At 33.6% G+C, this 26,931-nt stretch overlaps 1 protein-coding gene across 1 annotated transcript; it reads right to left on the minus strand.

The window, feature by feature from the left end:
- Positions 1-922: 922 nt before the first annotated feature.
- LOC141588371 (uncharacterized) lies at positions 923-26,383 on the minus strand. The gene is made up of 2 exons (XM_074409817.1): positions 26,305-26,383; positions 923-1,662 (listed from the first exon to the last, which is right to left on the minus strand). The coding sequence occupies exons 1-2, from the start codon at positions 26,381-26,383 to the stop codon at positions 923-925; spliced, it is 819 nt and encodes a 272-aa protein (XP_074265918.1).
- Positions 26,384-26,931: the final 548 nt, after the last annotated feature.

Raw genomic sequence — 26,931 nt, forward strand, 5'->3', positions numbered from 1 at the left:
AAGGATATTCAATTTCCCCATGTCCAGTATACATATGATACGGGTCACCATGCATAAAATTATGGCCAGATTGAGATGGCCCAGCAGTCTGATGTGCATGGCCTTCTGGCACATTTGGTACCCCTTGAGTAGTAGGATGAGGAGGTGAGAAATGACCATTCTCAGGTACTATATTAGGGTGTATCTCATTCTCGTGCTCAAGAACACCAATATCAACATTTTCAGTATCAACAGGAGAAATGTTTTCATTAGCTCCAATATTAGCCAAACCCTCTTGAATCACCTCCACATGGAAACCCATCCCGTTAGATGTAATAGGAGGAAGATCGACTTGAACTTCAATTTCATGCATCTCTAAATCAGCATGACCATTAGGGATTGTACCATTAGCCAAACCCAGAGGTCCATGCAAAGGAAGAAAACCATTTTGTTGCTGACCATTTGCATGCACAAAAACCTCTTGGTTAAGAGTATTTACCTGGTGATCACCATTAGCCATTTCCAGATGTTGTCCTACTGGAGAAAAACCATTTGCATGCGGCTGCAGATTTTGTAAATGAAAACCATTCTCTTGCTGGTGCTCTGGATGAACAGCTTCAGTTCCGTGCTCCATCGGTTGTGCATGTATGTGATCATTAGTTGCATGCAAATCCTGATTTAAAGGGGGAAGTATCTCCTGATCCAAATGCTCTGCATGCACTATAAGATCATCCAAAGGCCCATTTATATTGACATCCGGAGCCTCCACATTCGTTTGCTGCATCTGATCGTTGAGAATGTCAACATTCTCATATACAACCGGGCTAGCAAACGGTAAAGCCGTCACAGCAAACTCCATGCCAGGGTAAATCCTTCCACCATCAACTAAGCCCAAATCGAAATCGATAGCATGTTCCGAAAGAAAATCAGCAGGAACATAATCTCATCTATGCTCCCCAAGTCGAACTCGAGAAGTGACAAATCTTGTCGTAGATGGGAAGGCACAAAGATTAAGATGAAACATCGTAAATTGATAGCGAGTTTGAAACACAGCAAAGCCACGATTGATAGCTAATTCCAAGGAATTATTAATGCTATCCACAACCTCTTGAATATCTTCAATACATTGACCACTCTTGTGTCCAATTCGACCACACCTGGTACAATATTTGAATAGTTCTTCATACTTGAACTGTATCCACAAAAGTTTATTAGCACAACATGCCAAAAAGAACCCCGGGTTTAGAGGACAACCAAGCCTAATAGTGACCCGCATGCGAAGAAAATCATGATCCGGGATGGTATCAAATTCCTCAATAACTGTATCATTCCCAAACAGTTTCGCAACAATATTTGCAACATGCATGTTCAAATATTCGAAAGGGAGGCCATAAACCCTCACCCACACCCTAACAGTTGGAAAAGTAACAGTGCGAGGCACCAAAGCAGGTTCCCACTTTTTTAAGACCATCATAGCCCCATCAACGACAATAATGCTGCGTTCTAGAACATCATGCATGTCACGTAAATCATCAAAATGGATAATATAGAGGTCACCCATTCTTCTGACCTTCACACGCCCTCTAGTAGCCCAATGATCTTCAAGGATTCTATTAACATTATAAGCACGAAGGAGCCTATAATCAACCAAATAACCCAGCAAACAATGGCTCCAAAATTCCACTGAATCATTCAAATCTAAAGGAGAGGGAGATACAATGCTTCCACTCCTCGGAAATCTCCATTCACTCAAAATTCACGGATTGTTAGCCGCTTCAGTTCGAAAGTTGATATCATTGAAGATATCTTCTAAAGATGGATTGACATCTTCAGTGTAAAAGTTGTAATTATTTTCCATAATAAAAAGAACCTTTTTGGAGTTTTGTAATAGAAAATGAAAAGAAGCTTCTGTATAAAGAAAGATTTAGATGAAAGAGGTTTAATTTGAAACAAATAAATGGAGCTTTCACTTCCTTTTGAAAGAAACTTGACTGACAAGAGAAAGGAATGATTGGTAAAGCCAATAGAATTTCAAGGCTATGCAATCATTAGATTTTAGGGTAAACCAAACGTTAAAGGAAAAAGATATGTTTTAAACTTGAGCATGCAAAGGGAAACCCAAGAAGCAAATAAACATAATTTTAATGGATAAGTTAAACGTTTGTGAAAAGTTAATTTTGAACTCTCAAAAAGAAGAGAAAAGTCTCTCTCTAAACTTAGAGAGAGTTATGGTGGTAGTTAGTTATGGTGGCATTATTGGATAATTAAAGTTTTTCCTTACTAAATTTAAAAAGGAGATAATAATTACGGAATAAAAATTGAAGGAATGGGTGACAATGAAAGGGGATGGAGGAAGTAGTATTTAGGCAGTATGTTGATCACAAAAAATTAAAAGAGCATCGCTATATTTTGGACGTAAAGTTTTTGGCAAATTACTCATGTAAAACCGTTTTACATAATTCATATTGTAAAATTAAATGATAATTTACTTTAGTAACCCTCCTACCAACCACCATTTCCCAATTCCCTTAATAGGGGCTTCAAAGCCTTTTTATAGTAAAACGTTGTAAAGCTGTTTTTATAAGAGACTCACTCAAAGTTTTTTACGAAGCCCGATTAAGCCTACAAAGATAATCGAAACTTATATACGTGGATACAATATAGCAAATGTCTATATCAAGAACTCGGACAAACCTTATCTCGCATACTGGTATATATCTTCCCTGTACAATCATCGACAACTTAATGAGACAGTGTAGACAGTAGAGTGATTACCATTTACCAGCCAGAAGGGTTTGCAAATTCCATATAGGATAAGGATATGGTGACGACACAATTTACCTACAATCATAGATTCATAGTGTACGAGTTTTCTTTCTTTCAAAATTTTAATATCAAGTTATATTGAATATAGATTGTAATCCTAAGTATGTAAATTGACTGATATAGAATGATCGTACTAAGGTACTTGATAGAATATTAATCTAATGAGTTATTTAAGAATAATTTCTGCATAGATAATCAAGGTAAATCCATACCTTTATGTAGTTTTGATGCATTCTTATAAACGCTTTTCTATAATCAAATGTTTATTATTCCCGTGCATTTTTGCACGGGTTACACACTAGTTTATATAATAGCATTAATATACAATAGCTTAAAGTTAGATTTTTAAAAAATACATCATACTTTATTATTAAGAAAATGAAATCATCTCGATTGAAAATCAACTAATTCTTTCGGGGAAGGTAATTATAAAATCGACTGAAAATACATCAAATAAAGATTATAAAAGAAGAGAAAGAAATTACTTCATAAAATGATGAATAATTATGACTAATGAGCTGGAGAATGACGAGATGAGAATGAAACTGACGATAGAGATTAATAGATTAGTAGGCGAGATGAAAATTAGGGTTTGGGTTTGTTAGTGTATGTAATTCTACTTCCTGGCATAATATTATTATTATTATTATTTTTTTTTTTTTTTTTTTATGAATTATTGTGTGCTTATTATTATTATTATTATTTTATAATGTGTGTTGTGGTTTATTTTTAAGTTTTTCATCTTACTTTAAATTTTTTAAAATTCAGATCGGATTTGGATATCCGGATTTCAAAATTTCTCAATCCAAATCCTATCCAGTTTAATTGAAAAAAATCGGATCGGATATCCAATTTAACTGGTATCCACATATTCGATTTTTTAATTCGGATTTCGGGTCAGATTCAGATAAAAAATTCTTATCGGATAATTAGGTAGTTTCCTAGCACCTTCCTATATGAACTACCTTACTAGTATAAATAGATGACGCATGCCTTACATTGACCTTTATTCACTCATAATTTCATAAGCACACAATAATTCATAAAAGAGAGAGAGCGAGATGTAGAAGAAAGAAAAGGAATTAGCACTAGTATCGTCTCAAGGTAATATTTTAAGTCCGTCTCATGTATACATTTTGCTTTGTTATAACTCGTTACTTAGACCACTTATAGACTCGCTACTGCCGTTACCTGACCAGGTACCACCATGGGACCCCCGTTGACCGCCCCTTAACAACCGTTGACCAGCGAATTAGAGGTTTGACCGTGTATTATATTGCTATTATTGTTGTTGAATGGACCGACTTTGGGCTGGTTTTTACCCTTGTACGTGGCTGACCTAGAGCAGGCTAAGGGCTGGGTGTTGTCTTGGGTGGAGTGGAGGTCGTGTTGGTGGTCGGAGGTGGCAATTTGGGTGGTGGTTATGTGTTGTATATTTTAACAAAAATATATTTATAATTATTTGATTATTTTTATTAAAATAAGTTTTTGACCATTTATTATTATACTAACTACTTTATTATTTACAATAAAGTGAATTTAATTTACATACCATTTTATATTTATTGTGTATAAATATTTCTTATAATTATTTTCCATAAAGCCTTGAATGTTTCATGGCATTTAACTTCCTATTTATGTTGGCCATTATATAGGTGATAAATGGTGAGTATTTAAACGGTGTTTTAATTGTTTATCATAAATTACCTTTTACCATTAATTTTGTGAGAGAATTTATGTTTGATTTAAACATTATGTTTTGGTATTAAAAAAGTTTTTTTATGTGGAGTTGACTATGGATGTACTCCATATTATTTATATAAGCATGTATATTTCTTATTTTTAATATATGAGATATGTCTTGTTCTCTTTTATAAAATAACTTCCCCAACATTATGTTTGAACACAAAAATAGTCAGGTGTTTCGTGTGTGAGTTAGCTTCTCCTCTCTATTACGCAGATTAGAGAGTGTCGTTATAGTTGGGGTTTTATCCTGGGGACGATGCGCCATGAACTCCCTGCGATTTATTAGGAGGGCGTGAATCGTCTTGAGGAGAGCTGAATTATTCCGCGACTCACCCAATGAATTTTCCAGGTCATTTAGTCCAAGTGTCGGTTCGAATTTCACATTTAAAAGGTATTTTTTCCAACAATCTCATGGCGAGTCATAGACCCTTCTCAATTGGGGTAAGTTGGAAAAACTTTATTTTTCCGGTGAGTATTTTAAGAATTTGTTTTGTTTTAAGAGGAATCGTTTTTTCTAAAATATTTGATGAAAAAAGTATATATGATCAATTTTGTCACGAGGATAAAACCTGAAAGATGTTAGGGTTGAGATGTAAATAAGGAGGAATTTTGTTTTAATAGTTTATTGGTTCTCCCAAGAATTTTATGTTAATAAGTTTATCTTGTCTTCATCGTTTTGGAAAAAAAAAACACTAAGAACCTTTGGTAAAAATATAATATGATGGATATTAAGAAAATATGATAATAATATGTATTTCTTGCAGTCTTACATTATTGATAAAATCACTTCAGTTTATATTGTAAGTATGTGATATTATGAATTAAAGACTTAATAGTCAAAAGTTATTAGTGACTCATAAGTGAAGATCGATTGCTTGAGGTACGTAAATGTCATTCATACTTTCATTCTATTTGGTGATAACCTTTCATTTTGTTATATGAGTATCTTCTAAATTATTGCCATAAGCATATAGTTTTCTAACAATAGCTATGATTTGAAAGAAATAAAATAATTAAGTTTGTTTGGTCAATATTTTTTTTTTTTGAAATATTAGTTATGTGGTTATTTGCCTTGTTAGTATTGTGTTTTGAATTAGAATAAACAATTGTTATTTTGCAAGACTTTTTAGCAATAAGGGACCACTTATGTAAAGACGACATTGAACTATTTGTCCTATACATGATGGCAAAGTTTAACATGATAGATAATAATGTTGGTCGTAAGATTCGTACATATATATAATGGTCTTGAAATATATTTACTGTCTTGGAACCCGAATAAGAAAAAGTATTTTGGTTGGTATAAAAAATAAGATACTTAGATGGAGTGCATATTGCTTAATAGATTGTTTCTAGGATGTCTACCTCGTTAATTGTTAAATTGCTTATTCAAACAGTTAACTTCTCAAATGTTCAAAATTTTAATATTTTATTTGAAATCGTTATAAAGAGACTCTTTATTGGGTCGTTGATAATATGGTTAAAGTTCATGATAATGGCAGTGATGACTGATGGTTTGAGTAGTTTAGAAAGAATTGAAGATGTTTTTAAGTTTCAAATAAGTAAGAAATAACGGCTAAGTCAATAATGAGTTTATTACGAATATTAATTAGTATGAACATAGTATAATATTTATTCATTAAATTTGAAAAAATGTTGTTTTTTGGTTTATTGTCGCTATTAATCAACTTTGAATAATCGTTTAAGTCAAAGTTATCGATAAGAGAAAAACTATTGTTGTAATATTCTTACTTGCAATCCTATACTATGTTAAAGTTGAGTGTAAATAAATAAGTTCATGGTTTTATGATAATATTAAGTTTTTAATTAAATGTATGTTGTGAAATAAGAGATGAGAGATTTGTAGAGAGAAGACAAAGAGGGAAAAGAGAGAAAAACTATCTATTATTGCATTATGAGGGAGTTTATATATACACATACAATAGGGTAGAGTTTCCATAATATAATATCTCTAGAATATCCTAACATATGGACATCCATATAATATTACATAATAATATTTCATAACACTCCCCCTTGAATGTCCATTACTGAAGAAGATGTCTCGTTAAAAACCTCACTAGAAAAACCCCTTGGGAAAAACACTGGCGAAGGAAAAGAGTACACTAATCTTCAAACACGCATAATAATAGTTGTCTCGTTAAAACCTTTCCATGGAAAACCCAATGGGACAAAACCATGGATAAGGAAAAAGAGTACAACGCGTGTCTACTCCCCCTGATGACTACATAACTTAATGTATCTTGAAATGAACCATGCTTTAACGTAAGTTATCGTCTCGATAGTTGAATAAAATCCATTGTAGTTGTTAAACTTGATATCTTCAAATCCTTGATAATTTCTATCTTCATATTTCATTAGAACTCACAATCTGGGTGTAGTCATTTGCGATGACTATTGGATCTTTATTTCAAATAATACTTCCACAATAGTGATAGGGAATTTCTTGATAGATGACATAAATTATATGTCAAGAATAACTCGTGTTAATAATCATAGCGTATCAATGCGCTGTGCTACCTCGTTAAAAACCTTGCTAGGAAAAACCCATTGGGACAAAAAAAACCTAGTCAAAGGGAAAAAGAGTATAGCCATCATTCCTTAACTCCTTATCTTAAGAAGAATCAATCCGATAATTATTGAATAAATAATCCAATACCTTTGAGTGTTTTTCTTTGCTAAACCACATATGTATGAATTGACATTCTCATTGTAGACTTTGACTACATTATTTTCCAATCGGTATGGTACTTCTGGACCATAAACTAATTTCACATGTTTAGCATGAAGCTCATTTAAATCATTATTCTCATATGCTCAAACTTCAGGTTGAGACAATAATAATTTCCTTCAAGTAAACTCTACATGAATTTAAATATTTCATTTTGAAAATAATCACGATAACATTTCAATCGTGTCGTAGAGATTCATATATAATCACGAGTTCCCAAAACTCAAGAGGCTCCTATAGGGACTTATCCTCGTTGGAGTATCTCGTAAGATAATAAAATTTCTCCTTTTTTTAAACATTTATCCATTTAAAACAATATTATAAAACATGTTCATACATATGATATAAAACTAATTCTAAGCAACAGTTATATAACAATGTAATAAAACTAATTAACATGCAAAGGATGAACTTAATCTCTAAATGCACAAGATGATGACTCGATAATGCAAACTGTACAGTTTTATTTTCCAATATTCATAACTTCAATTGACTTCAGGTCAATAGTTGGACATTTAGTCCATGAGCTCATTTATAATCATAGATTATATGTCGACAATCAAAATTAGACTTACTTATAAGATCCCATTTTATAGTCCATTAATTTCCGCGCGCAAATGCATATCGGTTCCTTAAACATATCGATATAATTTCAATATCTCGTGATATTGTCAGTACTGATCAATGATATCTGAATATATTTGGTACCGTTCCTTTTCTATATAGGCCATCTATTATCATTCAGATATCTATGTCACTTCCGGGACATCCAAATTTTTTTACTCCATAGGAGTACCAACTGCCCAAACTTGCCATTTTCTTATTACTTGAAGTATGTGAACCGATATGACTCTCACACTATATTTCACGTGTGCTTTATTGTTCAATTTGGCAAGAATCTCAATTTTATTACATATATTTTCTATGACTAATTTATAGCTCGCTATACCACATATAGGGCTAAACTGTCTATAATTAAATCATAGATTTTAATGTAACATATCACATTTTGATAAGGTAATAAAAGTGGTATCATAATACATCTTCATAACCAAATGAATACCATCATTTCTAATTCCATGAACTTCTACTTGATGTATTTCATATTGAAAACAAACCACTGAACTTCAGGTTCAGTTGGGGATAATTTACTTGTTTGTTTTTACCAGCTTTTCCTTATCATTCTCCCCCTAAGATGGTAAAAACCATAACCACCTTAGGACATAATTTCTCATATCACCGATGAGAATTTATATGAGCATTTTTTGTATAATAACAATATAATGCAGTTGGATTTTTAATGTGCTGAATCACAATGCCCAATTCGGAGACTAACGATTCCATATAATAATCAAACTGTGATCTCCAATATTAAATATATATACTCAATCTCCGTGTAATGTCTTGCCTTTAATAAATTTACACGAGAGAGTTTTCAGCACTTATGTTTTTTACTTAGGATAAACTTCAGGTTTATCAAAACGGGTATAATAAGAACCCGGATGGCCTTAATTGTCACATCTGGATCATCTCATGTCAAATTTTTTTAGTTGCCAACAACCCATGGCAATCTTTATAATCTATCCGGCCAGATAAATGATGTGACATAAGACACAACAGGTGTCTCGTACATATAGGCAAGACTTATCAATGTTCATTCAGGGAACATGACTATATTACTCTTTTGAAAGTGAGTAAATAATCTCCAACAATCCATGATAATTTTGTATACTTCTGGTATACAAATTCTATTTATATAACTTCTAGTGCAAAATAAATAATATGTAAACAAATTACTGAGACGAAAGAGTACATTATAACCAATCACATCTATAACTCCACTTAGTAGTGAAGTAAACTAAGCGGGCTGTTGATTCAAATTAATCATTTTACGCAAAAAAACACCACGGACAACAAATAAGGACTTAAGCAAACCAGGCTACACCAAATACAACTTGAACATCAAATAGACACTGCATGCATGCATTACAACTAAGAGTTCACCCACATTCACTAACTTAAAACCAATACAAGATTCCTCCCCCCTGCAACTTCTTCTTTTGTTGGGTAATTATGATTTCAAGCACTAACTCTAGCATGGATAGATAAAATTTAATACGCAACAAACAGAGCAATATATGGAGTAAAAAAAAGCCGCACATAATTAACGAATTAAGTGCCAAATACCACAAACAATCAACCAATATTATATAAATATGCAAACAAGTAATTATATAATCAAAAGTAAGCAATAATAAAGGAATGGTTATCATGCTTGTCTATTTATTAGTACTACTGCCACAAACCTGCATACTGACATAATTAAACATACATAATGCAATGGTTATAAAATTTAATCTCTAGTATTGAAGATTCACACATGAAACTCTGAGAATATTCTAAATTATAGGATGAGTGACTCCTAAACTTGTATTTAGGTCAATGATGATTATTCGAGTAGATGACTCAAATATTGTCAATATACTAAGTAAAACTAACGCTACCCTTATTCATACAATTCATTCAAGTTGTCGTGTGCCCATTAGTACTTATTTTACATTGTATTTACCACACGGTCATAATTAAATCAATAATTTAAACTGATAAAACGTACTCCGTAATATGCAAAATATGAAAAATGGAAATATGTAAACAATGTGAATTTTCGGTCACAAATCTCATTATCCTTAAATACTATGAATTTCTAGTCATAGTTTCATTATTTACAAACACTATGAACTTCAGGTCATAGTGCGAATGTCAATATTTCAACCCGTTAATAATTTTCCCTTTCTCATATCAAACTTCGAGCATATACGAGTCTCACGGGGATTTTCATGAGATATTCACTTTTATACAATATTGTCATTTCTTTCAATGAACAAATTTGGTTCAATAAGACCACATTATTAAGCTCAATTAAGGCTTCTTTACTTGCCTTATCAAATGCCACATTATTAGGCTCAATTAAGGCCGCAATATTAGGCTTATCATACTGCCATATTCTCGATCTCTGCTACAGACAAAGTCTTTATGAGATGTCACATTCACTTCAAGGAGTGGATCAAATTTCATATCTCGTTATACTGTTCAACTTCAGGTGAACAAGAATCAATTCGCAAATAAATTTGCATTTTATAAAGATCGCTTTAAATTGAAGAGCTCATAGACGTGGATTTCTAGCCACTTACACTTATACAATATGAATATATTGTACTGATGAGATGGTGTTAAATTATTACACACCTTTAAAACTTTGAACTTCTGGCCAAAGTTATAATATGGGCATATTTCTCATCTTTATAAAATAAATATTTTGGAAGTACTTGAGGCCAAAAATTATATGATATGTCCCTTTTCAAAACTTGTATATATATTTTGTAACAAATGCTCCATACTTTTTTTTTAGATACAGAAATCAAAATCTTGACAATTATAAAACAAAATTAAGTATTTATACGTATATGGAAGAAAATTATACTAGAAAAACTTACCTTGATTAAGTGTGATAAACACGAGTTGTTATCTTTGTTGTATGACCATCTTAATTATTATGTCTTCCCACACTTTCCTTCTATCAAATCGTTTTTTTTTTTTTTTTTTTTTTTTTTGAGACAGATTAATTAATGAGCGTTTCGTGCTGATAACGTGTTGTGAAATAAGAGATGAGAGATTTGTAGAGAGAAGACAAAGAGGGAAAAGAGAGAAAAAACTATCTATTATTGCATTATGAGGGAGTTTATATATACACATACAATAGGGTAGAGTTTCCATAATATAATATCTCTAGAATATCCTAACATATGGACATCCATATAATATTACATAATAATATTTCATAACAATGTATGAGTTATATGGAGACACCACGTAACTATATGTGTAATATCGATCAATGTGTAGAATATATCTTATAGGAGTTTTTGTTTGTTTAATTTCACTTTGGCTAATGATTGTATGTGTATAATGGTAGGAATATAGTATCCACATGCATATTGTAGATAAATGATAAATACAATATTTTATTGGTGATGAAAACCGTAGTTTCGTATTTAATAAATTATAATAGATCATTAAAAATTTGTAATGAGAGGACAATATAGGCCCTGTTTCTTTTGATGAAACGGATCGATCTCGAATCGAATCGAACTTATAGGATCCGAATCGAATCGAATCGAATCGAACTTATAGGATTCGAATCGAACTTATAGGATTCGAATCGAATCGAACTTATAGGATTCGAATCGAATCGAACTTATAGGATCGAATCGAATCAACTTATTGGATCGAATCGAACTTATAGGATTCGAACTAAAATCGAACTTATAGGATCCGGGACCGAATCAACTTATTGAATCTGAATTGAACTTATAGAATCTGAACTGAACTTACAGGATCCGAATTTAAATTAACTTAAATTAATTTAACTTAAATATTATTATTATTATTGTTGTTGTTGTTGTTGTTATTTTTATTTTTATTATTATTTTTTGTTTTTTTTAAACCGCAACTTTTATTATTATTATTATTATTATAAAAAAAACGCAAACTTTTAGTGAGATTAAACAAAAATTTTACATGAAATTAGTGGGTAGCCAAGAGAGAACACTGATAAGAAAATATAATCTAAAACACAAGGTAAAATAATAACATTTTTCCGCTTTATATACATTGGTTTGTTCATATATTGTACTACAGTTACATTACGATAAAAATAATGAGAAGAATGATAATTTTATTTTGAAAATAATAATGTATATATGTATCGAATAATTAATAATGTCAAATATTTTTGCGCCGGTTTTTAAAAAAAATACTTTGTATATTACTTTTCTAAACTGAATTTATAAGATCTGAACTTATAGGATCGAATCAACTTATAAGATCCGAATCGAATCGAACTTATAGGATCTCGAATCAACTTATAGGATCTCGAATGAATCGAACTTATAGGATCTCGAATCAACTTATAGGATCGATCCGAATCGAATCGAACTTATAGGATCTGAAGTGATCTTAAATTAAGTGACTTTAAGTCCAAAAGAACAGGGACATAGTGTAATATTGGTACAAAGAGTTCTCTTAACTTTTATATATTTGATTGTTTTTATATTAGTCAAGTTAAAAATTTAGAGAAGAAGTTGTTCTAGTTTGAATAGTATTGAGTCCTAATCTTAATGCATTGGGAGCATGTTTTGAGCCGAAGATTTGTTGTAAGTATCTTGTCAATAAATTTTTTAGGAATTTGTAGAGTAATTTATACTTTAATAATATTACGATGTCTAAAATAAAAGATATTGGCAACAAAAAATGTGATTTTATTAACAACTCCTATTGTAATAATTTTATTTGGTTTACAATTTGGCTATCACATCTCTATGTATTATTTTACAAGGTTTACTTGAAAATAGTGGGGGTGATAAATTTGATATTGATTTATACCCAATAACAGTATAACTCAAGTGATTTTATTGATTAATCGTTGACCAATATAGAGTATAACATATGTGTAATAAGAGTTCGGCATGGAAAAACAGTTCTCACTTTTATAATTATGCTTTACTCTTTGAATGATCATAATGAGTCTAAATATTTGGGTGGAGTTTTGTTTTTCTATTATTGGCTGATGTTTGGATGTGTATTACGAACGCTTGTAATATTAAGGTAACATTTTCAACTGGTGATATACGTAAGAAAAATTATTTGGAGCACTTGTACAACTTTATTCATGGAGTAGTTAATGGTGTACCCATTAATATTTTTTTTTTGTTACACCTATTTAAAGTTGTGTGTAAATGGTGATTAAAAAAAAAAGTGGTGATTGAAGTTAGGTTTACATGATGAACGTATGTTAATGTTTATGATTATTTATTCATACATGAATGACATTCTAATATTTTTGTTAGTAAAACTTGATTGTAAACTTTGTGGTTAAGGATATATATGAAATGGAAGAAGTTTGATATGGTTGATTTGCGGAGAGATCATTAAGACCGTCGTTAAGTTTTGGTATATAAATTTATTAGAGTTAGAATAAGAAAATTTTGGCTCAACTCCAATATCTATTGGATAAATATCTCACCGTTTTAACGAGTTTGATTTCAAGGCGAATTATTATTATTCCTGGTTTATATATTTAATGGTATTCTATTATGGTGTGAAAGTACTATTGGGAAAATCGGAACGATTTATTATGTGTATCACATGGTCTTACATATCTTCCGAAGTTGGTATTTAAGCTAACTTTATTTTTTTACTTTGTGAAGCAATTGGTTGGCTGAAAGAAGCATTACTTTGTATAAATGTTATATTAAACGCTAATTGGTATTTATAGTTGGAGATTCTATGTCTACCAGTGGTTTGTGATTTTGACAGATGACGATGTAATAAGCCAACTATGGAGGAAAATAAAAAGGCATGTAATATTATCTCATTTTACGATGGGAATTGAGTTGATAACTTCTTTGAATGCCCATACTCTCTATACCACTTAAGTGTGGAAGCGATGTCCCTATTGGTATAATAAATAATATTTTATATTGCATTGGTATATCCAACTTGAAAGTGTGGAAGGACACTGGTCCATTGACGTCATATATGAGCAAAAAGAATGTTATTACTGATCAGTTGGCTAGAGCTCTAGCAAGAGGAAAATTTGTGAAACGCATCGAGGGGGAGTGGACTATTTGCCCAAATTTGAATTTAGTCATGTATGAGGATACCCTGTAAAGGGAAAAACGAATCATATGATGGCGGGTGACATGCCTACTATATATTATGATGATGATTTTTATTAGTTATGTCCCTCCCTATGGTGCAGGCATGCATACTTGTGGTGTAGATAAGGATGAGCAAAGTGCAATTTTGTTTGAGAAATAATTATATTATATATTATATTTGGCTTTGCTCTTAATGACTCATAGCTCGTGTGGGCGGAATGCTTTACCACAAGTGTATTCTTGATGGGTCACCTATATGAGTGTTGAAGTGAGGCCGCTTCTATGAGAATGGGGGCACATTCTCTAAATACACTCATGAATACCGGGATGATGCACATGGCCATTAGTGTGCGACCTTAGAAGCTTTGAAACACCGAAGGTGTCATGTGTGTGAGGTTTCCAACGTGCCTATAAGTAGCCAAAGTTTGAAGGCGGTGCCACTTTGACTCTAGTAAGTGGTTAACTAAAACACTAAGTGGAGGTTTAAAGGCGGAGCCACCTCTATGATGCGTGACATCTTGTGACATTTGTTCAAACAAGATTTTTATTTTTATTTTTGTTAAAATAAGTGGGGGAATGTTGTATATTTTAACAAAAATATATTTATAATTATTTGATTAATTTTATTAAAATAAGTTTTTGACCATTTATTATTATTGTAACACCCGCGAATTTCCCATTTTGACATTTAAAAATTTATTAAACCGTTTGATTACTTTATTATATATTTTTGTATTATTCAATTTAATTAATTTTATGTCAAACACGATTTTTATAAAAGTATTATATAAAAGCTCGTTTATATAAAGAATACGTACGATTAAATTGTATCTTTAAGGCATGATTTATATAATAATATATATATACGTATTTTTGGTCGGATAATAATAGTGACAGTAATAATAATAATCTCTGTCTTAAATTCCGTCTAACTATAGACCGTCACATTTCTACTTGTGAGTCTAACCTTTCTCGACCTATCCTATTTTGACAACACATCACACCCACCAAACATTTTACACTCTAAATTTTTATATACATATTTATATATATTAATATTAATAATAATAATATTATTATTATTATATACTCCCTCCCATTCACAATAAACCTCCCTATTTCCTTTTTCGGTTATTCACAATAATCTCCCTATTTCCTTTTTTGGTAAGTGTTTGTGTGGTCCAAATTTAATTGTATGGTGGGGTAGTGTATTTGTGTGGTCCAAATTTAATTATATGGCGGGGTAGTGTGTTTCCTTAATTTTTGTGCCAAAATGCAATGGGAGGTTTATTGTGAATGGGAGGGAGTATTATTATATAATGATTACAGATATTTTGTTGTGGTTGTATAAGTTGTATAACCCGTCCCCACTCCCCTGCCTTACCTCTTTCTTTCTTCTTCGTCCTTTTCTCATTTTCAACAAACAGCGACAACAGCAACAAAACACAGAGAACCAACGCCATTTTCGTCTACCTTCAACCCAAGATCTCTCCCTTATTTCTCAACCAAACCCCATTATTTTTGCACCATTAGCTTCCTCGTTCTTTTAAGGTAAGAAAGCTCCTATTTTGTTGAATTTTCGAAATGGGCATCTTTTTACAAACCCGGTTTTGTGACCCATGTTACTCGTTTTTCTTCCTTTTTAGTTGAAGACTGATGATAGGCTCGTGTCTTGGACGTTTTGTTCTTGAATTTGCGAGGTTAAAGGTAACGGTGATAGGTTACTCGACATATTGTCGATATTTCGTCCCTTATCTCGGTTTCATGCCTTATTTGTTGTAAAGTTTGGCTCTTTAAGTTCCTCTTTTGTTTGTGGCTGAAGGTATGAGTTCATTAGCCTTTCACTTGCGGGTTTGTACTGATTTTTCCATGGTTCGGTTTCCCATGGGATTTGGAGGTGAAGGGTGCGACTGGGTCTGAGATTCCGTCTCAGAAACATTCTGTTTTACCTGACTTTACGGGTATTGCTAGGTCGAATTCAAAGGTTACTACCCATTTTCTAGTAGCGTCTCGTGTTCGTTTCATTTCCGTTATATCCCCGACTTGAACTTGAGCTGAAATGGTGGTGGGGTTTCAGTTTGGAACCGTAACATGGGGTTTGAGAGCCCTGTTTTGAGGCGTTTTAGTACAGGGTTTAGGACTGCTTCGACGCCGTCTGAGCAGGCGGAGTGTTGGTCGTGGGGAGGTGGTTTTGAGGGCGGTAGTTGGTGGTTTATTTGCTGGCTGTTTGTCAGCCATGGGGGAGAGGTTGAGTGGACTGTTTATAGGTGGTTTATGGCTGCCCAAGGGCTCCCCTTGAATCGTGGTTATCATGGTCCTTGGCGCAATTTGGGTTTATTTAATTTATTTGAATTTCCATCTCGTGTCTTCATAAAACGTAATTCGTTAAATTCGCTTATTTAAATATTTATCTTTTAGGGTTTATACTTATAAGATCCCACTATTTAATTATTTAAATTACCGTCTCAAATATGCCCATGTACCCGTCTTGTTATTTAGTAATGTGGCGAGTTGGGCTTGTTTTATATTATATGTTATTGGGCCATATAGGTGTAGTATGGCATTTTAATAGGGCTAGTCATGGCTATAAAATGTTTGGCGCTAAATTTATTTATTTAAATAATGATTAAATAACCGTGTCACATATTACATAACGTAATTATTCAATGTCGTTCATTTACTTATTTATCCAGCTATTGGGGTTGTCTTATTTATTTAATTGGGCTTATTCTAGTCCTTTCATCGGATTTCATATCGTTTATTTATTGGGCTCATAAATGGGTCACTTGGACTTGGTCACATTTTATCCCGTATATTTCATATAACGTAAATTATTCATTGTCACTCATGATATTTTATTTAACCGGCATGTTAAATCATAAAATGGAATATTTATTATTATTAGATAAGTATGAGTTATTTATTATTAAATGGTTATTTTGGTGAAGAGTCATATTCTTAATAATGTCTTGGATTGTTCTGTTATGAGAGTCTCGGTCCTATCGGATACTAGGGGTGATCTATAAGCCCTCTAGTTGCGATATGATCGTCGGGATTGATGTTCCCATCCGTACTCATGGTGAGATGCAAGCCATGAGTATGAATGTGACATTAATGATCCCGTGTCATATGATGTTTGTATGATCATTCTTACTCTTATTTTGACTCAAGTGTGACGTTTTACATTGTGTGACTACTTGACATTCCTTATTTACCCCTTTCGGACCTTTGGTTACGAGTGTGTGCCATGTTTCCGGATTGGGTTATCTTTCCTCTTTCGGGCCTTTGGTTACGGGTGTGTGCCATGTTTCCGAATTAGGATATCCTTCCGCCTTTCTTCGGACCTTTGGTTACGGGTGTGTGCCATGTTTCCGATTAGAGGTTACTCGACCTTTGGTTACGAGTGTGTGCCATGTTTCGAGTCTTGGATACCATTGGTATATCGTTTGTCGAATCGGGTGACGTCCATCCCGAGAGTCTGGATCCAGGTTTAGACTAGGACCGTATTATGATCGTCGTCCTACCAAGAGGTTGGAGTCTAGATGGTTTGTCTTGAGTTCATACTAAGTATATGTCTTACACTTGTTGAGTCGTGTCAATATGAGTTTGTTAACTTGGTTGTTCTACACCCTTGATTGCATATTCATTCTAACCTACCATGCCTATTCCATTAAGAAAGTACTATGTCTATCTCATCTTGATTATTCATTATATCTCCTTGTTCTTTATTGTTCATATATGATGCATGATTAATATGTTTAATTAAGTATTTGTTACTTGCATTTCGACATATTGTGGCTGGGAGAACCTTGAGTTACTCCCCACTGACTGTGGCGTTCATGTTTACATGAATGACAGGTGGTGAAGATGCTTACGTGGGGAAGACGTGTGGGCTAGCGAGAACTAAACCCTTGGACCTTAGTTGCTAGTTAGAAACCTCTTATTTGTTCATTCGTGGGATATCTTTTCCCCGCCTTCTAGACTTGGGTTGTAATAACCTAAGTTTGTCTATTTTAGTACTTGTTTCATTTCATTTTTGGCAGCCGCGTGTTAATCTTTAACTAGTACTTTAAAAGTTTTTAAAATCTCATAAATTTCCGCTTTAATTTATTAGTTATATTTTCCGCTTTATCGCGGGGTATCACAGTTGGTATCAGAGCATATGTTGCTCCCGACGCACACACGTGTACCCCAAATTTAAATTGAACTTGACCTCGAATAATGAATGAGAGATGGGTAGACTTAAGGACCTAAGGTGGTAGTCTGTAGTGTGTTTGCTCTTTGTTAGGTTCTAACATGTTTGTTGATTGTCATTAATGATCGTTGTGCCCTCGGATCAATGACTGTGAGCTTACCTACGTGAAGATCAGGATTTGGTGCCTATTGTCGAGCATTGAAGGTTTGTTCAGCTTTTGAAGAATGCTTCTTCTTCCTCGAAGTTTTTCCTCCATCTTTATGTACCTTGCCTTGCTCTTTACTTCTTAATGTTTGCTTCTTCTAAACTCTCTTTTCTTATTCCTTGGGAATTACTCTCTATTTCCTTAGTGGAGCGATGGCGTTGTTGGCTACGTTGTAGAGTGAGTGAGATGCTCTTTGAGGTTTCTTGGTGAACCTTGACTTCGTCGAAATTGGATTAGTGGGACTTGAGTTAAGTTGATTAGGAAAAGTTGTGTGACAAACATATTTACCTTTTGGTTGGTGGTCTTTATAATTTGGGGAATGTGACCAGTGTGATTGTATATTCGAGTGTGAATAAGATTTTGTTTGGAATGTTAGAAAGTATAAAGAACTTGGAATTTTGATCTGTGATTAAGGATTTTACCATAGTGAGAACTCATAGTGGTCGATAGTTGATTATGAGTGTAACTCTTTTAGTAGTTTTGATCTTGATCTTGTGGAAGTCGTTTGTAGATGTGTGGGGGTTTGGAGTGATGAGATCACACTTATAGTGGAGTACCTTGTTTCAGGGAATAACTTAGGATGAAGTAACATAAGAGTTTTGAGGAAATCCTTGGGAGTGATGTGGTTATGAGTTTTGTTGTTAGGAAGTTTTCGAACAGATTCGGGATGATCTTTGTTGTTTGCGATTTGAGTACACAGCGTTTCCTTGTTGTCTAATTTCCCTTCTTCTTTGACCATACGCATTACCATTCATACCTCTCTTCTTCGCTTCATCTTGCTCCTCCCTTAAGTTTGATGCTAGTGACCTATAAAAACTCTATCTTTGACATCCTTGTTGACCTTACTTCAATTCTTACCCCTACGATGTTCACCATAGCTCTTTTTGTTGGTTAAGTTTGGACTCTCTTAGCTTACTTTGTATTTATGTTGTCTAAATTGCTTTTCATTTTATACAATCTCTAAACATTTCAAACTACCATTTTTGATTCGTTGTTAAACGTTTATGTTACTTTTACAAAACCTTACCTATGTTGAAAGGTTTGAAAATGAAATTTTGATTTAGTTCCCGATTTGTTCTTTGAGTATAAACTTATTTATCGTGATTTTAATCGTTAAACCCGAAATTTGTTTAAATTTTTATCCAATTTCTATTGACTTTGATCTATTTACGATTTGTTTGTCAAAGTTTAATATTATATTTCCAGGAATTTGGCTCCCTTTTGAGTTTAAAAGTGAAACCTTTATCTCTATTTTGGCTTGGGCAAAAGAAAATTTGAGTAGATTACCTTTTCTTTTTGATTTTAACGTTGATCGGATGTTAGAACTCGTTATTGGAGACGTTTGATAACTGGTTCTACGCTTGTCGGCGATTGATTTTTGGTTTAAATTTGTCTTTGACTTGGAAAGTTAGCGTTCTTGTGTGCACGACAAGAGCAATTTCGTTCCATGAATGAGACTTACACTTTTGAAAACTCTCCGTTAATGTTTTTGAAAGTGTTGATTTTGATTTATACAAATGATTCGCCTTTCGATCCGGTTCTGTCGGAAAATTTTATTTGAAACTTTTAAAAGAAGTTTGATTCTTAAGATAAGTAACCTTTAAAATGTTTTGGTTGCCGATTTCAAAAGTTCGGTTTTATTTTTATAACCTTTCTTTTCTGCTTTCAAGTTTCGAGGACGAAACTTTTTAAAAGATGGGGTGATTGTAACACTCGCGAATTTCCCATTTTGACATTTAAAAATTTATTAAACCGTTTGATTAATTTATTATATATTTTTGAATTATTCAATTTAATTAATTTTATGTCAAACACGATTTTTATAAAAGTATTATATAAAAGCTCGTTTATATAAAGAATACGTACGATTAAATTGTATCTTTAAGGCATGATTTATATAATAATATATATATACGTATTTTTGGTCGGATAATAATAGTGACAGTAATAATAATAATCTCTGTCTTAAATTCCGTCTAACTATAGACCGTCACATTTCCACTTGTGAGTCTAACCTTTCTCGACCTATCCTATTTTGACAACACATCACACCCACCTAACATTTTACACTCTACCTTTTTATATACATATTTATATATATTAATATTAATAATAATATTATTATTATTATTATATACTCCCTCCCATTCACAATAAACCTCCCTATTTTCTTTTTCGGTTATTCACAATAATCTCCCTATTTCCTTTTTTGGTAAGTGTTTGTGTGGTCCAAATTTAATTGTATGGCGGGGTAGTGTATTTGTGTGGTCCAAATTTAATTATATGGTGGGGTAGTGTGTTTCCTTAATTTTTGTGCCAAAATGCAATGGGAGGTTTATTGTGAATGGGAGGGAGTATTATTATATAATGATTACAGATATTTTGTTGTGGTTGTATAAGTTGTATAACCCGTCCCCACTCCCCTGCCTTACCTCTTTCTTTCTTCTTCGTCCTTTTCTCATTTTCAACAAACAGCGACAACAACAACAAAACACAGAGAACCAACGCCATTTTCGTCTACCTTCAACCCAAGATCTCTCCCTTATTTCTCAACCAAACCCCATTATTTTTGCACCATTAGCTTCCTCGTTCTTTTAAGGTAAGAAAGCTCCTATTTTGTTGAATTTTTGAAATGGACATCTTTTTACAAACCCGGTTTTGTGACCCATGTTACTCGTTTTTCTTCCTTTTTAGTTGAAGACTGATGATAGGCTCGTGTCTTGGACGTTTTGTTCTGGAATTTGCGAGGTTAAAGGTAACGGTGATAGGTTACTCGACATATTGTCGATATTTCGTCCCTTATCTCGGTTTCATGCCTTATTTGTTGTAAAGTTTGGCTCTTTAAGTTCCTCTTTTGTGTGTGGCTGAAGGTATGAGTTCATTAGCCTTTCACTTGCGGGTTTGTACTGATTTTTCCATGGTTCGGTTTCCCATGGGATTTGGAGGTGAAGGGTGCGACTGGGTCTGAGATTCCGTCTCAGAAACAGTCTGTTTTACCTGACTTTACGGGTATTGCTAGGTCGAATTCAAAGGTTACTACCCATTCTCTAGTAGCGTCTCGTGTTCGTTTCATTTCCGTTTCATCCCCGACTTGAACTTGAGCTGAAATGGTGGTGGGGTTTCAGTTTGGAACCATGACATGGGGTTTGAGAGCCCTGTTTTGAGGCGTTTTAGTACAGGGTTTAGGACTGCTTCGACGCCGTCTGAGCAGGCGGAGTGTTGGCCGTGGGGAGGTGGTTTTGAGGGCGGTAGTTGGTGGTTTATTTGCTGGCTGTTTGTCAGCCATGGGGGAGAGGTTGAGTGGACTATTTATAGGTGGTTTATGGCTGCCCAAGGGCTCCCCTTGAATCGTGGTTATCATGGTCCTTGGCGCAATTTGGGTTTATTTAATTTATTTGAATTTCCGTCTCGTGTCTTCATAAAACGTAATTCGTTAAATTCGCTTATTTAAATATTTATCTTTTAGGGTTTATACTTATAAGATCCCACTATTTAATTATTTAAATTACCGTCTCAAATATGCCCATGTACCCGTCTTGTTATTTAGTAATGTGGCGAGTTGGGCTTGTTTTATATTATATGTTATTGGGCCATATAGGTGTAGTATGGCATTTTAATAGGGCTACTCATGGCTATAAAATGTTTGGCGCTAAATTTATTTATTTAAATAATGATTAAATAACCGTCTCACATATTACATAACGTAATTATTCAATGTCGTTCATTTACTTATTTATCCAGCTATTGGGCTTGTCTTATTTATTTAATTGGGCTTATTCTAGTCCTTTCATCAAGTTTCATATCGTTTATTTATTGGGCTCATAAATGGGTCACTTGGACTTGGTCACATTATATCCCGTATATTTCATATAACGTAAATTATTCATTGTCACTCATGATATTTTATTTAACCGGCATGTTAAATCATAAAATGGAATATTTATTATTATTAGATAAGTATGAGTTATTTATTATTAAATGGTTATTTTGGTGAAGAGTCATATTCTTAATAATGTCTTGGATTGTTCTGTTATGAGAGTCTCGGTCCTATCGGATACTAGGGGTGAGCTATAAGCCCTCTAGTTGCGATATGATCGTCGGGATTGATGTTACCATCCGTACTCATGGTGAGATGCAAGCCATGAGTATGAATGTGACATTAATGATCCCGTGTCATATGATGTTTGTATGATCATTCTTACTCTTATTTTGACTCAAGTGTGACGTTTTACATTGTGTGACTACTTGACATTCCTTATTTACCCCTTTCGGACCTTTGGTTACGAGTGTGTGCCATGTTTCCGGATTGGGTTATCTTTCCTCTTTCGGGCCTTTGGTTACGGGTGTGTGCCATGTTTCCGAATTAGGATATCCTTCCGCCTTTCTTCGGACCTTTGGTTACGGGTGTGTGCCATGTTTCCGATTAGAGGTTACTCGACCTTTGGTTACGAGTGTGTGCCATGTTTCGAGTCTTGGATACCATTGGTATATCGTTTGTCGAATCGGGTGACGTCCATCCCGAGAGTCTGGATCCAGGTTTAGACTAGGACCGTATTATGAACGTCGTCCTACCAAGAGGTTGGAGTCTAGATGGTTTGTCTTGAGTTCATACTAAGTATATGTCTTACACTTGTTGAGTCGTGTCAATATGAGTTTGTTAACTTGGTTGTTCTACACCCTTGATTGCATATTCATTCTAACCTACCATGCCTATTCCATTAAGAAAGTACTATGTCTATCTCATCTTGATTATTCATTATATCTCCTTGTTCTTTATTGTTCATATATGATGCATGATTAATATGTTTAATTAAGTATTTGTTACTTGCATTTCGACATATTGTGGTGGGAGAACTTGAGTTACTCCCCACCGACGTATGGCGTTCATGTTTACATGAATGACAGGTGGTGAAGATGTTTACGTGGGGAAGACGTGTGGGCTAGCGAGAACTAAACCCTTGGACCTTAGTTGCTAGTTAGAAACCTCTTATTTGTTCATTCGTGGGATATCTTTTCCCCGCCTTCTAGACTTGGGTTGTAATAACCTAAGTTTGTCTATTTTAGTACTTGTTTCATTTCATTTTTGGCAGTCGCGTGTTAATCTTTAACTAGTACTTTAAAAGTTTTTAAAATCTTATAAATTTCCGCTTTAATTTATTAGTTATATTTTCCGCTTTATCGCGGGGTATCACAGTTGGTATCAGAGCATATGTTGCTCCCGACGCACACACGTGTACCCCAAATTTAAATTGAACTTGACCTCGAATAATGAATGAGAGAAGGGTAGACTTAAGGACCTAAGGTGGTAGTCTGTAGTGTGTTTGCTCTTTGTTAGGTTCTAACATGTTTGTTGATTGTCATTAATGATCGTTGTGCCCTCGGATCAATGACTGTGAGCTTACCTACGTGAAGATCGGGATTTGGTGCCTATTGTCGAGCATTGAAGGTTTGTTCAACTTTTGAAGAATGCTTCTTCTTCCTCGAAGTTTTTCCTCCATCTTTATGTACCTTGCCTTGCTCTTTACTTCTTAATGTTTGCTTCTTCTAAACTCTCTTTTCTTATTCCTTGGGAATTACTCTCTATTTCCTTAGTGGAGCGATGGCGTTGTTGGCTACGTTGTAGAGTGAGTGAGATGCTCTTTGAGGTTTCTTGGTGAACCTTGACTTCGTCGAAATTGGATTAGTGGGACTTGAGTTAAGTTGATTAGGAAAAGTTGTGTGACAAACATATTTACCTTTTGGTTGGTGGTCTTTATAATTTGGGGAATGTGACCAGTGTGATTGTATATTCGAGTGTGAATAAGATTTTGTTTGGAATGTTAGAAAGTATAAAGAACTTGGAATTTTGTTCTGTGATTAAGGATTTTACCATAGTGAGAACTCATAGTGGTCGATAGTTGATTATGAGTGTAACTCTTTTAGTAGTTTTGATCTTGATCTTGTGGAAGTCGTTTGTAGATGTGTGGGGGTTTGGAGTGATGAGATCACACTTATAGTGGAGTACCTTGTTTCAGGGAATAGCTTAGGATGAAGTAACATAAGAGTTTTGAGGAAATCCTTGGGAGTGATATGGTTATGAGTTTTGTTGTTAGGAAGTTTTCGGAACCGTTCAGGATGATGCTGTTGTTTGCGATTTGAGTACCTGGCGTTTCCTTGTTGTCTAATTTCCCTTCTTCTTTGACCATACGCATTACCATTCATACCTCTCTTCTTCGCTTCATCTTGCTCCTCCATTAAGTTTGATGCTAGTGACCTATAAAAACTCTATCTTTGACATCCTTGTTGACCTTACTTCAATTCTTACCCCTACGATGTTCACCATAGCTCTTTTTGTTGGTTAAGTTTGGACTCTCTTAGCTTACTTTGTATTTATGTTGTCTAAATTGCTTTTCATTTTATACAATCTCTAAACATTTCAAACTACCATTTTTGATTCGTTGTTAAACGTTTATGTTACTTTTACAAAACCTTACCTATGTTGAAAGATTTGAAAATGAAATTTTGATTTAGTTCCCGATTTGTTCTTTGAGTATAAACTTATTTATCGTGATTTTAATCGTTAAACCCGAAATTTGTTTAAATTTTTATCCAATTTCTATTGACTTTGATCTATTTACGATTTGTTTGTCAAAGTTTAATATTATATTTCCAGGAATTTGGCTCCCTTTTGAGTTTAAAAGTGAAACCTTTATCTCTATTTTGGCTTGGGCAAAAGAAAATTTGAGTAGATTACCTTTTCTTTTGATTTTAACGTTGATCGGATGTTAGAACTCGTTATTGGAGACGTTTGATAACTGGTTCTACGCTTGTCGGCGATTGATTTTTGGTTTAAATTTGTCTTTGACTTGGAAAGTTAGCGTTCTTGTGTGCACGACAAGAGCAATTTCGTTCCATGAATGAGACTTACACTTTTGAAAACTCTCCGTTAATGTTTTTGAAAGTGTTGATTTTGATTTATACAAATGATTCGCCTTTCGATCCGGTTCTGTCGGAAAATTTTATTTGAAACTTTTAAAAGAAGTTTGATTCTTAAGATAAGTAACCTTTAAAATGTTTTGGTTGCCGATTTCAAAAGTTCGGTTTTATTTTTATAACCTTTCTTTTCTGCTTTCAAGTTTCGAGGACGAAACTTTTTAAAAGATGGGGTGATTGTAACACTCGCGAATTTCCCATTTTGACATTTAAAAATTTATTAAACCGTTTGATTACTTTATTATATATTTTTGAATTATTCAATTTAATTAATTTTATGTCAAACACGATTTTTATAAAAGTATTATATAAAAGCTCGTTTATATAAAGAATACGTACGATTAAATTGTATCCTTAAGGCATGATTTATATAATAATATATATATATACGTATTTTTGGTCGGATAATAATAGTGACAGTAATAATAATAATCTCTGTCTTAAATTCCGTCTAACTATAGACCGTCACATTTCCACTTGTGAGTCTAACCTTTCTCGACCTATCCTATTTTGACAACACATCACACCCACCTAACATTTTACACTCTAACTTTTTATATACATATTTATATATATTAATATTAATAATAATATTATTATTATTATTATTATATACTCCCTCCCATTCACAATAAACCTCCCTATTTCCTTTTTCGGTTATTCACAATAATCTCCCTATTTCCTTTTTTGGTAAGTGTTTGTGTGGTCCAAATTTAATTGTATGGCGGGGTAGTGTATTTGTGTGGTCCAAATTTAATTATATGGTGGGGTAGTGTGTTTCCTTAATTTTTGTGCCAAAATGCAATGGGAGGTTTATTGTGAATGGGAGGGAGTATTATTATATAATGATTACAGATATTTTGTTGTGGTTGTATAAGTTGTATAACCCGTCCCCACTCCCCTGCCTTACCTCTTTCTTTCTTCTTCGTCCTTTTCTCATTTTCAACAAACAGCGACAACAGCAACAAAACACAGAGAACCAACGCCATTTTCGTCTACCTTCAACCCAAGATCTCTCCCTTATTTCTCAACCAAACCCCATTATTTTTGCACCATTAGCTTCCTCGTTCTTTTCAGGCAAGAAAGCTCCTATTTTGTTGAATTTTCGAAATGGGCATCTTTTTACAAACCCGGTTTTGTGACCCATGTTACTCGTTTTTCTTCCTTTTTAGTTGAAGACTGATGATAGGCTCGTGTCTTGGACGTTTTGTTCTGGAATTTGCGAGGTTAAAGGTAACGATGATAGGTTACTTGACATATTGTTGATATTTCGTCCCTTATCTCGGTTTCATGCCTTTTTTGTTGTAAAGTTTGGCTCTTTAAGTTCCTCTTTTGTGTGTGGCTGAAGGTATGAGTTCATTAGCCTTTCACTTGCGGGTTTGTACTGATTTTTCCATGGTTCGGTTTCCCATGGGATTTGGAGGTGAAGGGTGCGACTGGGTCTGAGATTCCGTCTCAGAAACAGTCTGTTTTACCTGACTTTACGGGTATTGCTAGGTCGAATTCAAAGGTTACTACCCATTCTCTAGTAGCGTCT

The sequence above is a fragment of the Silene latifolia genome, chromosome 6 (genome assembly GCF_048544455.1).
Source record: "Silene latifolia isolate original U9 population chromosome 6, ASM4854445v1, whole genome shotgun sequence".
Lineage (NCBI taxonomy): Eukaryota > Viridiplantae > Streptophyta > Magnoliopsida > Caryophyllales > Caryophyllaceae > Silene > Silene latifolia.